General features: G+C 50.3%; 1 protein-coding gene across 8 annotated transcripts; it reads right to left on the reverse strand.

The window, feature by feature from the left end:
- Window positions 1–670: 670 nt before the first annotated feature.
- Window positions 671–16,070, reverse strand: PGAP4 (post-GPI attachment to proteins GalNAc transferase 4). 8 transcript variants are annotated; one of them, XR_012159137.1, is made up of 3 exons: window positions 14,942–16,070; window positions 4,314–5,698; window positions 671–3,526 (listed from the first exon to the last, which is right to left on the reverse strand). XR_012159137.1 is itself a non-coding variant. In XM_073345707.1 (3 exons), exon 3 carries the CDS (start codon window positions 5,571–5,573, stop codon window positions 4,386–4,388), a length of 1,188 nt encoding a protein of 395 aa, XP_073201808.1. In that variant the 5' UTR covers window positions 5,574–5,698; window positions 8,460–8,802; window positions 14,942–16,070; the 3' UTR covers window positions 671–4,385. The 8 variants fall into 8 exon arrangements, 7 of the variants coding, with proteins under 7 accessions (XP_073201808.1, XP_073201809.1, XP_073201806.1 ...); XM_073345707.1 differs by adding an exon at window positions 8,460–8,802 and having other exon boundaries at window positions 671–5,698; XM_073345708.1 differs by lacking the exon at window positions 14,942–16,070 and adding exons at window positions 8,460–8,802; window positions 14,787–14,927 and having other exon boundaries at window positions 671–5,698.
- Window positions 16,071–17,239: the final 1,169 nt, after the last annotated feature.

Genomic DNA, 17,239 nt, shown 5'->3' on the forward strand with positions numbered 1-17,239 from the left:
TCCCACATGTATGCACAGACTCCCCCACAATCCCAGCTCTCTTCAACAGCCACCTACACGCACACACACAAACCCTTCACAAACTTTGCCCTCGACACATACATCCCTGCACACAATCACAGGGCCCCTGTACTCACACACACAATCATGCACTGCACTGTCCCCCGCCCCAGTCCTTTTATCCCTTTACTGACAATCACAAAACACACCCTCTGATATGCCCACTATCACACACTCCCCTTTCCTCATATATGCCCAACTATATCCTCCCTATACACAACCACAAATTCTTCCCCACAAGCACAACCTCTCACACACACGTCCCTGACACACTCACACAGCATCAACATACACACGTGCCCTGCACATGGAAGGACGTAGGGGAGAAGGAGTGCTTTTGGGCTGAGGGGCAAGACACTGGGCTGGGGCTCAGGGTTCTGTTCCCTTCTCCACCACAGACCATCTCAGACCTTGGCCAAGTCGCTTAGGGTACGTCTCCACTTGGAGCTGGAGATGTAAATTCCAGCTCAAGGAGACATACCTGCGCTAACTCTGGTCGAGCCAGCATGCTAAAAACAGCATAGTTACGGCAGCACAACCAGCAGGATGGGCTTGCCACCCCGAGTACATATCTAGCAGCTTGGCTGGGTACATCTTTGGGGCAGCATGCCACTCACACTGCTGCAACTACGCTCTCTTTTTAGCATGGGCGGTATGTTTTTTTAGGGGCGGTATGTCTTCTCAAGATGGGGATTACATCCCCAGCTCCGAGTGCAGACAGACCCTTAATCATCTTGTACCTCGGTTCCCTAGCTGTAAAATGGGATCAATATTTCTCTCTCTCAGGGGTGTTGGGAGGACAAAATCCATCAGTGAGGCACTCACATGTTATGGGGAGGAGGGCCAAATAAGTACTTAAGGTCTCTTTCCAAGCATTTAAAAAAAAATTCAAAATGATTAATAAAGAGAATCCGCGTGAAATATATATTGTGTGTGGGCCTGACGTGAATAGAAAGACTCCTGCTGTGGGCTTTGGAGAGGGCACCAAATGAGCAATGCATTGCTTCAGAGACACTATCCAAATGGAGAGGTGGTAAGGAAGACAAGTAACATGCTGACAAAATGATAAATCATTTCCCACGCCAGAGCATTTATTAACTGAACATCATCACTTGGTTCTTTCTCTCTCTCTTTTTTAAGCCAAACAATTTGTAACCCCTTGCTGTGGGCTTTTCTTTTGCACTAACATGACCAACCAACCACCAAAAAAAGGGGTGTTGTTCTGGATCCATACAGTACAAAGATTAAAAAACAAAGAAGAAAAAAAAACATACCCCACATCTGAAACATTCAACAGTCGAGGCAGCATAAATAGATAGTCACCTTTCCCTCTACATGCCCAGGCACTTAGTGGAATAAATTCACAATGACCCCCAAATTCTACAACCTAACAAAGAACAACACTACCAAGAAGGTATTTGTGTGTGGCTCTCTGCGAGGGAGACACGGGGAAGCCATACCAGCTGCACTCAGTCTGGGAACAGGTTTCAGCATCTATCCTGAGGGATGCTGGTGACTGTTGTGTGGAACCTTTGGAATTTTCATCAGGTGAAAATAAAACATAGTGTTTTGTCAGCTCTTAGAGTCCATGCCCTTGTGAAAGCCACAGTGATCCTCTGAAAGAATCCCAGCTGATCTAGCAAGAGATGATGTTCAGCAGCTTGAGCAGGCATTGTTCTGTGCTCTAGTGACACCCTGTGCCTGACTGCCTCTCTCCTGTGTGCTGAGCAGTTTACAGGTCAGTTGCCCCTCACGGCCTGAAAATGAACTGTGCGAAACTTACTTCCTCCGGGGCTTGTGCAAATATTCTCTTTGGTTTTGGTCCACATGGGTTCACACACAGACACGCATCTGCCCTTACTAATCCTAGTTTTACCATGAGTTCCAGGCTCTGACAAATGAAAGAAAGAAAATTGCAAATGGAACTCTTTCTGCCCCCAAACTGTTTCACTCGGTTCATTCTGAAGCCAGGAAAATTTGCGATTTGCACACAGTTTCACCTCAGTGCCTCTCAAAACTGGGAGTAGGTCTCCTCATATAGTGCCGGGTCCAAAGCACCCTAAAGTCAATAAAAAGACTCTCATTGACTGCAATGGGCTGTAGATCAGGACCATGGGGTACAAACCCTTTCAAAGGCACTTTTGAATTTGTAACAAATCCCCAGGATCTTATTTCTCATGTGGTTTTGGTTTTCAATGCACACAGAGCAGTTCTGCTAGAAAACAGCCAACTCTTGGAAACCATCCAAACTCCCCACCAGTTGGACCAGAAGATTAGTTATTTAACGTGTCTATTTAGGAGTGGCCCCTTCAATAGGGCACATTACTGAAGCATGCTCATCTGACCGTGCCCAGCTATTCATGGTAGGAGCAGTGAACTGTGACTTCTGCAGCTGTCATCTATATCTAACTGCAAGTTGAGGCAAGATAAGTGCACTGACACACCATGCTGCTGCAATTCTTCCTTTGCCTTTCCTATAAATAACATGATGTCAAAGCATGATCATCCTGGATCATCCATTGGGCTGCCCAAGGCAAACTGGAGCTTCTCGATGTCGCAGGTAGAATCCATGGACAATCAGGATAGGTGGCAACCCATCTAGGGCCAGTTTAAAGGGCTTGCACTCAAAGTTAATGAGTGAGCTCCTGGTGATACAGGATCAGGGCCTAAATGGGGAATCTGCTCTTCCTCACCTATGAGAGGTAGCTGTATGTGCAATCTCAAAGGTTGTTCTGATGTGAGGCTGTGCGGGAGTGTGAGAGTATGTGCGTGGGCCAGCGAATCCAAGCCACATACGGCGAGCTGGAGGTTGTTTGGGGAAGCTGAAACAAAGGGGAAGAACATGGACTTTGTGTTTCAGATCATAGAATCATAGAAGATTAGGGTTGGAAGAGACCTCAGGAGGTCATTTAGTCAACCCCCTGCTCAAAGCAGGGCCAACGCCAACTAAATCATCCCAGCCAGGGCTTTGTCAAGCCAGGCCTTAAAAACCTCTAAGGATGGAGATTCCACCACCTCCCTAGGCAACCCATTCCAGTGCTTCCCCACCCTCCTAGTGACATAGTTTTTCCTAATATCCAACCTAAACCTCCCCCACTGCAACTTGAGACCATTGCTCCTTGTTCTGTCATCTGCCAGCACTGAGAACAGCCGAGCTCCATCCTCTTCGGAACTCCCCTTCCGGTAGTTGAAGGCTGCTATCAAATGCCTCCTCACTCTTCTCTTATGCAGACTAAACAAGCCCAGTTCCCTCAGCCTCTCCTTGTAAGTCATGTGCCCCAGCCCCCTGATCATTTTCGTTGCCCTCCGCTGGACTCTCTCCAATTTGTCCACATCCTTTCTGTAGTGGGGGCCCCAAAACTGGACCTAATACTCCAGATGTGGCCTCACCAGTGCCGAATAGAGGGGAATAATCACTTCCCTCAATCTGCTGGCAATGCTCCTCTGCTCCAAGGTGAAAGGAGAGCTGTGGGGGAAGAGGTGTGTTATCCACAAAGGAGAAGACCCGGAGGTGCTGAAGCAGCATGAAACGTGTTCCCAGAACCATGTGCAGAATCTGGGGTAAGGGGCTCATTATATGCATCATGCCTCTTGTAAAGGTCTCTTCATGTTTTTATTTGAAGAGATGAATAGATCATTGGGGTAAGACGTGGAGAAGGTTGGGGGAAACGGGCTATTCTCCAACTCCATACTTCCTCCTAGGTCAGCTTGAGCCTGATGCACTTACGCTGGCTAGCATTTCCAGTGCCTTGAGACTGGGATATATGTGACCACAGGAGTGGCATTGACTAATGTGGAAGGAATTGAAACAAGGCCATTGTAGGTGAGGAAGGACGAGTGTGTGTGTGTTTGTGTGGTGGTGGTGGGGGGGGGGGGGGGGGTTGGATGGGGCAGCTAAAAAGACAAAGGAGATCTCAAACAACAGCTGATACAGCCAAACTGTCTTGGGTCTGTGATACCAGAGACTGGTTTCTTGGACACTGCTGTAGGAGGCACTTTCATGTGCAAATGGCCTGTGTGTGTGTGTGTGTGTGTGTGTGTATTGGGGGGTCTCCCCCCCCAAAAAAGACTAAGGATAGTAGCAAACCCTTCCCTTCCCTGAAAACCTCCACCCTCTTTTCACTTCATTATAAAATAAATAATGCATCTACAGGTTTAAGTAAACTTTTTTTTTTTAAAGTTCCTTTCCCTCCACTAGGTGGCGCCGGTAGTTCTGAGCACAGTTGCAACTGGCATGCTATCTGAAGTCACACCTGATATGTCTGTCCACAGACAAGGCTCCCTTGGCTCCTCCCAGCCTTTCCATAAAGGCATTTCTCGGCGGGTCACAGTAGCTTAGGGCTGTCATTTGGCCTGAGGCTGGAAAACATCCCCACGTGCATGATCAGATTGGGCTCCACCACATAGGCCTTCTCACCCTTGGTGCGCAACAGCGAGTAGAGTGCAATGTCCTTGGCGAAGCCCCGACGGCAGTGCAGCTCCTGAAGGTAACCTAAGACACGGCGGGCGGAGGGGGCGGAGAACAGCATGGCAGGCGTGCAGCACTCAGTGGCTGGCACCACGTTGTAGAGCGCAGGAGCCAGCCGGCGCAGCTCCAGCAGGTAGTGGCGCCCCACCAGTTCTGCTAGTGCCATGCTGTACAAGGCAAAAAACAGGACAATGGGCCAGGTAAGGCTTGGGCGGCCAGACACCCAGGAGTACACAAAGCTCAGCAGAGGGCCCAGAAACATGCCCAGGCCGAGCCACTCCAGGATCCTCATGGGCTCCGGGTTGATATAGCGCTGAAGCCGCTCGGGATGGTACAGCTTCAGGTAGAGGGCATCTTTGAGGTGTGGCTTTGAGAGCCGTGCCAACAGCAGGTGCTGCAGGACAGGGAATATCTCCTCTTCGGGAACAGCATCGTCTTCCACCAGAAGGACGTACTCTGGACTGTAGGCCAACAGCGATTGCTCCAGACAGAAGGCATAGTCCCGCTTCTCCTTCTCAAACTGGTTCACTGAGGCATTGGGGTCCTCCCAGTTTTTGTAGCGGCTGACCATTGCAAAGAAGGTACCCAACAGCCTGGCGTCCTGGTGGCTGCCTGGCTCCTGCTCCACGTTACAGAGAAAGATCTGGTGGCTCCGGCAGCGAGGGCCACACTGCTGGAGGAGGCGGTGGAAGCGGGAAGCCACCTGCAGGACGTAGTGGAACTCGTTCCGCCTCTGCACGGTGATGATAGTGATGAGCAGCCACGGTCTGAGGGCCTTGTCGCCTGAGATCTCCGAGGAGTTAGGAGTCCGCAGGTCCTCGAAGTAACGGAGGGCGGCCTGGCCATCCTCCTGGTTCTGCTCCAGGAACTCCTGGCTCATGGGGTTCAGATGCCAGCGGCGTAAGTAAAAATAGGAGTGGAGGAGCCGGTGGCAAATCAAGGGAGCCAACACGCCAAACGTCACCACAGTTAAGGTAAGGAGCTGAGTAATGGGGCGAGAAAAACGGCACCACTTCCCATAGAGCCGCAGTCCTTGGAGGAGCATGGCTGCTGGATACAAGGTGTGGCCTCCCTGTGCTCATGCCCCAATTCATTCACTCCTCTGCTTCTGCTCTGAGTAGCAAGCCATCAGTGGTGCAACATGAGTGAGGCCCAACCAATGCAGCCAACCTACAGGGAAAGAAGGAAACATTTAAAAATATGCACAAATCCACCAGTATCAAAGGAAGAACTTCCAGACCGAACATTCTGGTGAAAGCAAAAATTTGTGACGTGCTCATGGGGAAATTAATGCCATGCCACGGAAGCAGCAGTGGGAAAAGGTCCTTGGGCATCATGCTCAGTGGGTCCCGTACTGGGACAGCATAAGAAATAATAGAAGGACTTATGAAGGAGTCCAGGGTTCCATCCTGAGTCGCTGAGTTCATTGGGGCTACTACATCATGCACAATGGTCAGAGAGTCCCATGAGATTGCTGGGGACTCTGATCTTGTTAGTACCATTATTATGATGATACTGATATTATCATAACTGAGATTGGGACCCTACTGTATTGGGTGACGTACATACACCTGTGTCTGTCTCAAAAAGCTTGCAATCTAAGTAGACAACTCAGACTCAGTGGAAGAATGCATTATTAACCCCCCTCTCCTTCTATTAAATAAAGCAATTCCGATCCCCTACTCCCAGGTTGCTCCCTCTTTCTGGACCACGTTAAAGAGGCAGATCAAGCCTCTCAAGCTGTGTCTACATTACAGACCTTATAGATGCACAGCTGTACCGCTGCAGCTGGCCAGTGTAAGGTCTCCCATGGAGCCGCTCTACACTGGCAGGAGAGAGCTCTCCCATTGGCATAATTAAACCACCCCAATGGGTGGTGGGAGCTATGTCAGCAGGAGAGCAACTCCCGCCAATATAGTGCTGTGCACACCAGCACTTCTGTTGGTGAAACGTATGTTGGTCAGGGGGTATTTTTTCACACCCGGACCGGCAAAAGTTTTACCAACAAAAGTGTGAGGATAGACAAAGACTCAGTATATTCAGGAGCAACTGGATGTATCTTCTGATTGAGCAGTTAACTCAGATTCAGAATTAAGAGTTAATTAAACATTTGAATTCAAAGCTGAACCAATCAACCCCCTCTAACTTCCTAAAAATTAGTCTTTGCCATGTCCATCTACTCTGCCCCACTCTTCTGGGCTGCCACTAGCCCACTCCTAACAGTCTTAATGCACTTGGTTTACACAGTTAGTGTAACCTTTGGGTGGGCTATAGTCCACTTCATTGCCCTTCTCCAGTGCCTAAAAATACCCAACTCCCATAGGAAAGTAGCTGGAGACCCAGAATCTCTAAGGATTTTCAGCAAGGATTGCACAGTGTCAACCTCCCCACATTCAAGGCCCTAAAGGAACTAAGAAATGAATTTAAATAACTTTATAAAATCTTATGATAAACAAATAATCTAATTTTACAGCATAACATGCCTATTTTACAATCTACATATATTGCCTTCATTTATACATAAACATAAATAAAGAAAAATTAAAATCTTCAGTCCCCACAGAAACACAGTGAGAAGAAACTGAAAGTTCCCCAAATCTTAGGTTTAGTTCACCTAAATCTCAGAGCCTTTGATCACCAAATCTATACAGTCTGCTGAGTCTAAAACAACATCATCCCTCCCCTAGCTTGTAGGAATCTTCAGTTGGACTCCGGACAGACTCTTCCTCTGCTGAAATCACTGCTAGCCAGTCAGCTGACGGATTAACCAACTGCTCAGTTACATATTTAGATTTAAAGAAAACCCTGTTACAAGAAAATACAACACTGAGAATAGTAAAATAGAAGTGACTCTTTCCCCATTACTACATTTAAAGAAAAGTTGGTGAATCACACTAGCTGAGACAATGTAACTGGACCAGTTTGGCTAAAATCAAAACATTCGAAGCGTACAGTACAATTAAAACGGAAGTTGTTATTTTTTTCCTCCCAATTTCCCCTTGCTATAATTAGCATTGCCCAGGCTTCCCTGTTAGAAGGTAACAGTATCACTAACCTGCAAAATGCTTGAGTTAGGGACAACAGCCTGCTTCCTGCTCCTGGGCTCAGCTTCTCCCAACTCACACAGGGCACATGTTGGCCCTTTGTACAGCAGGTGCCCTGACTGCCTGCCCCCATGGAGTCTGACCCCAGCAACAGGGAACCTATAGGAGCAGACTCAATGCTACCATCCATACCCAATTCCAGAAACTTCTGGCTGTGGAGTGCTTAATCTGCCTAGCAACAGTGACCCAGACACAGCTCACTCCTACATCCCACAGTGGGTCTCTTAAAGAGACATCTCCCTATTAGGCACATAGGTTACATTAACACAGGGGTTGGCAACCTGCGGCACACATGCTAATTTTTACTGGCACGCTGCTGCCAGCTGGGGTCCCAGCCGCTGGCCCCGCTCAGCCCGCTGCCAGCCTGGGTCCTGAGCGGGGCCGGCGGCCGGGACCCCGGCTGGCAGGAACCGGCGGGTGAGCCACTGCCGGTCTGGGGTTCTGTCTGCCACCTAGCTCAGCCTGCTGACAGTCTGGGGTTCCAGTCGCCGGCCCCTTGCCACCAGGGGTCCCGGCCGTCGGCCCTGCTCTGCCTGCTGCCGGCCTGGGATACCAGCCGCCGGCCCTGCTCACTTCGCTGCTGGTCTGGGGTTCCAGCCACCTGGACCCCTGCCAGCCGGGGTCCGAGCCTCCGGCCCTGCTCAGCCCTCCTGCCAGCTAGGGCGCTGAAGCCCTTATCAAAAATTACACTACAATTATCTTAAAAACTTTGCCTATTACAGTAATCATTAAAAAAAAAAAAGTATAATGTTAAGAAATACATAGGTTTGATGAAACAAAGTAGTTGTACTTATGTGCCTGTGCTTAATTTGTGTTTGATGACTTACCTTCTAAAAAAATCTTGCATGTCTCACAACCCCAGAAAGGGTATTACAGCAGAGTTGTACTGCTGTTCTGCATATGGGCCCAGGGTCCTCAGGAATCAGGGCATGAGGACCTGAAGGCCTAAGGACGCTATAGACTTGAGGTCCACTTCTGAAGCTATCTTGGGCTAATTTGGTGAATGTACTGCCCCTGCTCCTCAGTTTGTCAGGCGCAGTGGTGAAGGGAGCACTTGCATGAAGGGCCGGATGCTGCAAAGCCTCGCTTGCACAAGTACATGGGTGTGGGCACATTGATATCAGCAGGGCTGCTTGTGTCTGTAAGGCCCTTCAGGATCAGGCCCCGCATCTGTGAGTGGGGAGCACAATCAATGGTGGCATTAACATTCTCAGAGTAGAAGAAGGAAATCACGCTCCCTCCGCCGAACAAACTGGAAGCCAGCGCTGGAGGAGCTGTGGGCCCGCAGCAAGCTGTTCTGGCTCTGTAGTTTTCAGAAACACATACTTGGGTGCTAGGAAATCCCTGTCTGAGAAGGTCCCTCCCACGAAAGATGATCATTATCTGAGGGTGGCATGTCTGAGGCAGTGAAGAGCAGGAAGTGGATGCCACCTATTCTTCACATACCCTTCAGGAGAGGCATCTTTGAACTACTTGGGAAAGAGAGGAATGCGGGACTGGCTGCCAGCAAAACAGACACTTGGATGGAACACAGTTTGGTGAATCAGAGGTACCCTGAGACCTGTGCGCTTGCATAGGGTCTCACTCTCTGGGATCCGTGCTGTACACACACAGCCAGTCATCCGGGTGCCATCCCCAGATCACTGTGCCTGCAGGTCACCGCAGAGGTGCTTGCAATTTCCTGTCTTTCTCCTGGCCTGGAAAGTTGTGTTGTGGCTCCATCTACTGACTTCCTGTTCACATAGGAGTAGTAGAAGGGTCACCAAGACATAAACAGGTGGAGGAGGAAGGGAATCACCACAGCTTGTGGGACTCGAGCGCAGCCAGATGGGAGCAAGAGGCTGTTTCCTAGGTATGTAGAGGTGTGGGGGGGAACTCAAGTCAAAGGGGCCAAGAGAACTAGACTGGCCCTATCATCTGTATAATGGCCTGCCAAAGGCTAGCAGGCCCTTTAAGGAAAGTCAGCCTTAGCCTTACCTGTTACTTAGCAGTTTACCTGCCCCACCCCCCAAGCAGATCCTGATCTGGTGGCTTAATTACCAGTAGTGACCCCAGCTGGGAAAGAGTCAGGGAGGACTTCGTAGAGGCAAAACTTTGTCAGAAAGGGGAAATCTAGGACAGAGGACCAGTGGAAGTGCCAGCTTTCTGGGAAGAGCCTGGTGAAGGCAGGGTAGAGAGAACCACGGAGCAAATTAAACTCCTGTGGGGGCCTTGGAAATAGAGTGTCTATGAAGCAGGGAGGTCGCTGGTAGAAGTTGCCAGAGTCCCCAGGAAGGGGAGGGAGTGGGGAAAAAAGCCTAGGAGGTAGTCCTGAGTCAAAGGAGCAAAGAAATAACTCTGCAGTGCCCAGCAAGGGTAAAAAAGCTTAGAACTTCAACAGCTTGAGAGGGACAGAAGGAGCTCTGTTTGGGTGTTGGTGTGGATTCTTTAGCTGGAAGGAGATAGAACTGCAAAGAGATGACCTGGCTGGAAGGCTAGGCCATGAAAGATGAAGAGAGAAATTCTTCCATTCCTCTCCTACCATAACAAAACCTGTTCTCCAAAGTCACTGCTTTACAGCTCCACCTGAAAGTGACCACACTTCCTGATGAGTTCTCTTTGTGAACCATATTGTTGCTCCTTTTTGACCCAAGTGGCTAGCCAAAGTTTGAGGCCCTGGGGATGTTCCAGGTAGGAGTAGAAATTGGTGACAGATTGGTATTTCTCTGATGCAGTTTTGTTTATTTACACAGAATATACAGAGTCCTGTGTCTCTGAACACAGTAGGAATCAAACAGTAAGAAACAGCTTATTTTGTGAACAGAACTAAGAATAATCTTCTCTGCCTGTGTTCCTGACCCAAAAACCTGTCCTCATGCTTCTTCCAGGGTCAGACACTGCTTTCATAGAACAGAATATCAGGGTTGGAAGGGACCTTAGGAGATCTTATAGTCCAAACCCCTGCTCAAAGCAGAACCAATCCCCAATTTTTGCCCCAGATCCCTAAATGGCCCCCTCAAGGACTGAACTCACAATCCTGGGTTTAGCAGGCCAATGCTCAAACCACTGAGCTATCCCTCCATTCTTCTGCTTGTCTCTCCTAGTTTATTTTCTGTTCTGCCTACACACATGCCTACATGCAAACCTCCTCAAAACAATATTCAGCAAAAGCTCCTGAGTGGGTTCACATACAGTAAAACCTCAGAGTTACACACACCTGGGGACTAGAGGTTGTTTGTAACTCTGAACAAAACATTATGGTGGTTCTTTCAAAGGTTTACAACTGAACATTGTCTTAATATAGCTTTGAAACTTTACTATGCGGAAGAAAACCATCTTCATTTAAATGAAACAAGCACAGATAGTTTCCTTACCTTGTCAAACTCTCCCCCGCCCTTTTTTTTTTTTAAGTTTACATTTATCACAGTACTGTACTGTATTTGGTTTTTGTTTTGTTGTTTTGGGGGGGGGGGAGGGTGTCGCTGCTGCTGCTGCCCAAATGAGTTGTGTGGCTGACCAGTCAGTTCGTAACTCTGAGGTTCTACTGTACTCCTTTTGTCTTCGGTGAGTGCTTTCCCTTACTGTTATGTTAATTGAAGGCTATGTTCACACCTATCAAACTTCCTGAGGTTTTAACTCTACCTGTAACAATGTTTCACCCAGCTCACAATATGTAGACCCTCAGGATAGAAGGTGTTATGGAAATATCAGCTGTTATGATTACAGACGTGTGCAGCAATGTGTGGTTGTGTATAATGGCAGGGCCAGCTCTAGGATTTTTGCTGTCCCAAGCAAAAAAAATGTTGGCCGCCCACGCTTTTTTTCATGCCCCCCGGCTCCACCCCAACTCCGCTTCTTCCCAACCCCATCCCCAATTCCCGGGCCCCACTTCCTCCCCTGGGCATGCCGCATTCCCTCCCGCCCAGCAACGCCCCGCCCTTGCTCACCTCTGCTCCGCCTGCGCCCCTGAACACGCCGCCACTCTGCTTCTCCCCCCTTCCTCTCAGGTGAGGGAGAGGAGTGCGTTCAGGGGAGCAGGCAGAGCGGAGGTGAGCAAGGGTGTGGGGGGAGTGCAGGAAGTAGCGGGGAGGGGGGAAGAGGAACCGCTCCCCGCCCCAGCTCACCTCTGCTCCACCCCCACCTCCGAGGCTTGCTGCGCAAAACGGTGACTGTAACAAACAGTTGTTTCGCAGGCAGCAAGCCTGGAAGGGAGGGGGGAGAAGCGGAGTGGCAGCGGCGCGCTCAGGGGAGCAGGCGGAGGCGAGCTGGGGCGGCGGGGGCACATTTCGGGGGGCAGCATGGCCAGCACCGGAATGGCGCCCCTAGAAATGTGCCACCCCAAGCACCTGCTTGTTTTGCTGGGGCCTAGAGCTGGCCCTGTTAATGGGAAAGTCTGACTTGTGCCCTGCTCCTGCAATTACATCCATGTGAGCGAAATTTTGCATCTACACCAAGCCCCCGGGCATCACGGGAGGTTCAAGGTCCACCTACATGGGATTCAATTGCAGGCTCAGGGCCTAGCAGCTCTGACTACTAACCCACTTTGCCAGAGAAGATGAGTTCTGGCTGTGGGGTGATATTTTTAGTGTGGTGATTTAAGCGGAAGTCAGGTAGTTAAAACCCACTAAAATATAAAGAACTTTTAGAGGTTAACAGTTGCAATAAACAGGGTCTGCAAAGACCCTGCTGGCAGACCAGCTTAAACGCATAAGAAAAAATAAGAGAATTCCCTTTGTTCTCACTCCCACTTCATGTATCACTTCACACCATCAGCTAGGTATATTACAGGGGTTTCAAGTTCTGCTGAAGCCTCAGGTCCCAAGCATTGCTAGAGACAAGATACTGGACTAGGATGGACTACTCGTCTGACCTAGTACAGCAACTCATACCCTAAATTCTGATAGGCTGGAGATTAGTTTCGAGAGGTCATTTTCAGGCTAGATTTTCTAAAGAGCTCAGCACCCAATTGCTCCCACTGACAGTAATGGGATCTGTTGCGTGCTGAGCACTCATGAAAAATCTGGTCATTTCATTTAGATGCCTAAGTGACAACAGAGCTGTTATAACAAATTAGGCCTTCATTGCAAAACTCTACTTACACATATAAGAACAGCTAGAGACTGGTCACTTAAATGTGGCCTGTGAATGACCGCTATCAGCTAGACGCTGCTCTCGGTCCCTCATCATCCACTTCAACCAGTCGTGAAAATGGTTGTCATGCTGATATAGACAAACCTAAAGCATGACTGACCCCTGCTAGAGTTAGCGATTGGCCAGGCTGGCTTATGGCAGGTGTTGAACTTGTTCGGCTTCATCTACAACAGTGGGACAGTCATTTTCCACACCAGTCAGAAAGGGCCGTGTTTTGTCCAGCTGGCTTTGTTTCTTAGCCTAGACAAGTGCATGGAGATTGATGGAGATTGACGGAAAAGAATTAAACCTTGTTTACCTCTGTTTGAGCAGGCTTACTGAAAGAGTACTGAAAAAGGAAGGTGAAACCAGAGGCAAGCTGTTAAATAAGTGAGTAAATGGGTGTCATAGCCAGAGGTTACCCTTACAATTTGCCCTGAGTAAACTATGCCATCCCAGGAGCAGACCAACCACCAAACTATGACTCAGTTATAGTTCCTTCCCCGTTGCCGCCTTTACTTCAGGGGTGAAGTTAATCTGCTTTGCTCTTGGCCAAAAAGCTCCTCCATGCTGGCTTAGCTCTGCTGATTAGCAGATTGGAGGAAGTGGGGTTCTGACTTTCTGTCCTGGAGGGGTGGGGCTCCAGCTCTCAGTGTCATTTACTCTGCACTACAGGAATTTCAGACCTACAGGTGACTTCCTCTCCCTGGTGTTATCATCATCATCTGTATGATGTAGCAATTAGAGGCCCCATCTGAGATTGGAGCCCCCTTGACTAGGCACTGTACATAAATATAGGAAGAGACAAGCCCTGCCCTGAAGAGCGCCCTGCCTAAATAGACAAAACCTGACAGAAGAAAGGTAGGAGGGGAATCAGAAGGGTGTAGAAAAGTGACTTGTTGTCTAGGATCTCACAAGGTCAGGAGCTGTTCCTACCACCCCGCACCCCAGGTATTTAACACTCATTACTAGCAAAACCTCTGCATTAGCCACATGCATGGCAGTACAACTCCCCATTCCCCTGAGGGGCACAAAACACAGGGGAATGGGGTCATCATTGTGCCACTCAGGAAATGCTTTATCTTTATTGCCTCTCAGTTGTCTAAAAACAGCCTCAGGCACATACTTCCTTGTGATCAAAGGCCTTTGCAAATAAGTCTGAAAGTTTCCAGCCTGCACAATAAAAATGTGAACCAGAGGATCTAGATTCCAGCCAGAGTTCAGAGGCAAACATTAGTCACCTATTTTGAACGACACAGTTGGAAATCTTAAGCAGCATCAGATCATTTTCTTTGTATTCAACTCGGAAAGATTCAGAGCTCTGTGGGCAGCCTTTTCCCCTATGTGCCACCCCCACCACCCAGCAAGAAGTGACAGCAAACCTGATGCTACTGGCTCTAGGGCAGAGGACTGATCTATTTAGGCCCATCCCTACAGCTGGTAAGGGAGGGTGAATGGGAAAAAATAGAGCAGCTGGAAAGTAGGTTGCCTGCGCACACATATTTTGCACACCCCTCCTTTGAGAGGCAGCAAAGCAGCAGGCTTTGACTAACGGTAAAGGGGAGCAGCTCCTTCCCCTGCCCTCCCAGCAAATGCTAGTTGAGGTGCTGAAGCACGGCGCATTGATGGCAGTTCAGAAGTTGTGCATGAAGCCATCTTCCCAGCGACTTTAGAGAGAGCCATCCCCAGCTGGGCCGGCTCTAGGATTTTTGGCCGCCCTCGCTTTTTTTTCGTGCCCCCCCCCTCGGGTCCGCCCCCTTTCCAACCCCTTCCCCAAATCCCCGGCCCCTCCTCCTCCACCGGGCCTGCGGCATCCCGCATTGCTTCCTGCGGGTCCCCCCCAGGCTGGGCAGGCCAAAGAGCGGAGCAGCGGCGGGGCGCTGGGCGGGGCAGGCGGAGGCGAGCCGGGGCGGCGGGGGGCACGGGAAGCCGCCCCTAGCACCGGCTTGTTTTGCTGGGGCCTAGAGCCGGCCCCGGCCCGCAGTGGTTCCGGTTACAAGCACTTCCCCCCGCCACAGGCGCACAGGGCTCGCCAGGGTACTCACGCGGGTTTACCGCACGCCCAGCGCGGCTGCAAGCTTCCCGTGCAACAGTTTGTGACCATCTCACACCTCAGCCCTCGTTTCCCCCCGGGGCTTTCTTCTCCTGCAGGGAGGCCGGGAGACAGGCCGCGGGGCCGCTTGGGGAGAAGGGCGGTTACCTTGGTGATGGTGGCCCAAGAGGAGGGAGCGTCGGCTGAGCCGATTCTCGCCCTCGCCCCTTCCCAGTCTCTCCCAAGGCAAGGGAGCCGCAGCTGCTCCTTAGATGCCAACAGGCCGCAAGCCCCTTGCAGGGAGGTTGTCCTCGGAAATTCGGGCTACGTTCACTCAGCCTGACTTCAGGAATCGTTTTGGGAAGCCGTCATTTGCTTCCTTACACGAGCTCTTCATTACATTTTCCTCCGGGCGGCTTGTTCTTCCGTGCCCTGACCACGATCCGTTTCCCCTGCTCTCCACCTCTCCTGCCCCCCCCCCAACCTTCAGCAAGCACGAAGCATCCATCTTGTCCCTGCTGGGGCTTCCGCAGTGCCTGTTCCCCTGCCCCGGTGATCAGAGCGCCCTGCGGTTCGCTCCCAGAACGGCAGTCCCCCTGTTGACCCTCATGCAAAGCTCCCTGCAGCCATTCAGTTTCCGCCCCCCCGCTTATATCTCCCCCACAGGAACGGTACAGCTGGCGGGAGCGACATATCATGTACTTGGACGAGCTAGTGCCTTTCATCTGGGGATCTCAAAGGACCATTGATTTATTAAGCCTCCTGGCACCCCTGTATAACAAACAACAACAACCAAACTCACCACAGCAGCAAAAGCCATAATGGAAAAACGGCACCGAAGCTGGGCTGGAAAATACAGTAAGAAGGAATTGCGGGTTTTCCTAGCTGGAGTCTTGCCCCGCATGTAGAGAAGGAAAGAGCTAGGAATCCTGAAAACCTGAGCCGCTGGTTTTTATAAATCCTGGGCGTCTCCCCTTTCCTTTCTAATGTTCCCTCGCAGCACAATCTTCCACCCTCCAGGCTTCTTGCCTCTGCTATCCATTTTATCTTGTTGCTCGCTTCTCGCATGCCGTTTCCCTCCTCCTCCCTCTCAGGCCAGGAGGATGGGATTACAACAGGCACTTAAAACCAAACGTGACCACACAAGCCACAGAGAGAGAGAGAGAGAGAGAGAGACCAAAAACGAGAGAGAAAGAAGAGGTGTGAAAGAATGAGAGGAAAAATAACCAGCACAAATGTTAACAAAGCCAAGGACTGAGCTCCTGTTGCAGCCAGACTCCCGGATTTCTGCTGTGGTCCATTAACATTCCAGTAGGACGAATGAAATGTTAACCCCTTCACTGTTGGAGACAGTTGCAATTCCCTGTTCTGGCTCGTAATCCAGATTACCCCCAATTTGCCCTTTTCCTACTCAGGATTTCATGTACACTGATCATTCTCTGGCTATGTTTAAAAGCTCCTTCCTCCATCTGATCCTTTATGACATAACCCGGTTGCTCTTCTGTCATGCACCGTGATACCACTATATTCTCCAGAATAAAGGTCTTTCTTGATTTATGCAGTGTTGTTGTGGCTGTGTGGGTTTGAGGATATTAGAGAGACTGTGTGGGTGAGGTAAAATCTTTATTGGACTAACTTCTGTTGGTGAGAGACAAGATTTAGGCCTTGTCTACACTACAGAGTTTTATTGATGTAAGTTACGCCAATGTACAGTTGTAATTAAATCGCTGGGGGGTGGGAGTGGAGGGTATAGGAGAGAGAGAGAGAACCACTGTATATGTTGAGGGGAGAGTGAATGTAATGTAGACAAGGCCTTAGAGCAGCGGTTTTCAAACCGTGGGTCGTGACCCAGAACTGGGTCACAGAATGGAAGGGATGGGGTCACGGCGACTCTAGTCAGCACTGCCGACTAGATCCCTAAAAGTCCTGTTGGTGGTCCTGCCCAGCTAAGGCAGGATAGGGCCTGGCCGCTTCCGGGGCACAGCACGGTCCATGGCGCTAGGATAGGCAAGAAGCCTGCCTCTGAACCCCGGCTGCACCACAGACTGGGAGCTGACGGAGGTAAGCCTGCACCTCAACCCCCTACCACAGCCCTTAGCTCCCATGCAAACCCAGAGCCCCTTCCTGCACCCCAAATCCCTCATCTCCAGCCCCACCCCAGAGCCTGCACCCCCAGCACAGAGCCCTGACCCCCTCCCCAACCCCCTGTCCAGCCAGAGTCCCCTCCCACATCCTGAACCCTTCATTCCCAACCCTCACCCCAACCCTCAGCCCTAGCCCTGAGCCCCTCCCAGACCCCAACCTCCTCATCCCCAGCTCCGTTGGGTCACGGGCATCAACAATTTTCTTCAATTGGGTTGCCAGAAAAAAAGTTTGAAAACCACTGCCTTAGAGTTTGCACAGCACTCTTCTGCAGAGTCAGGGGCAGCAGGTTTGTGTAATTTTTGGTGGTACCCAGAACAGGTC

This window comes from Lepidochelys kempii, chromosome 5 (assembly GCF_965140265.1).
Source record: "Lepidochelys kempii isolate rLepKem1 chromosome 5, rLepKem1.hap2, whole genome shotgun sequence".
Lineage (NCBI taxonomy): Eukaryota > Metazoa > Chordata > Testudines > Cheloniidae > Lepidochelys > Lepidochelys kempii.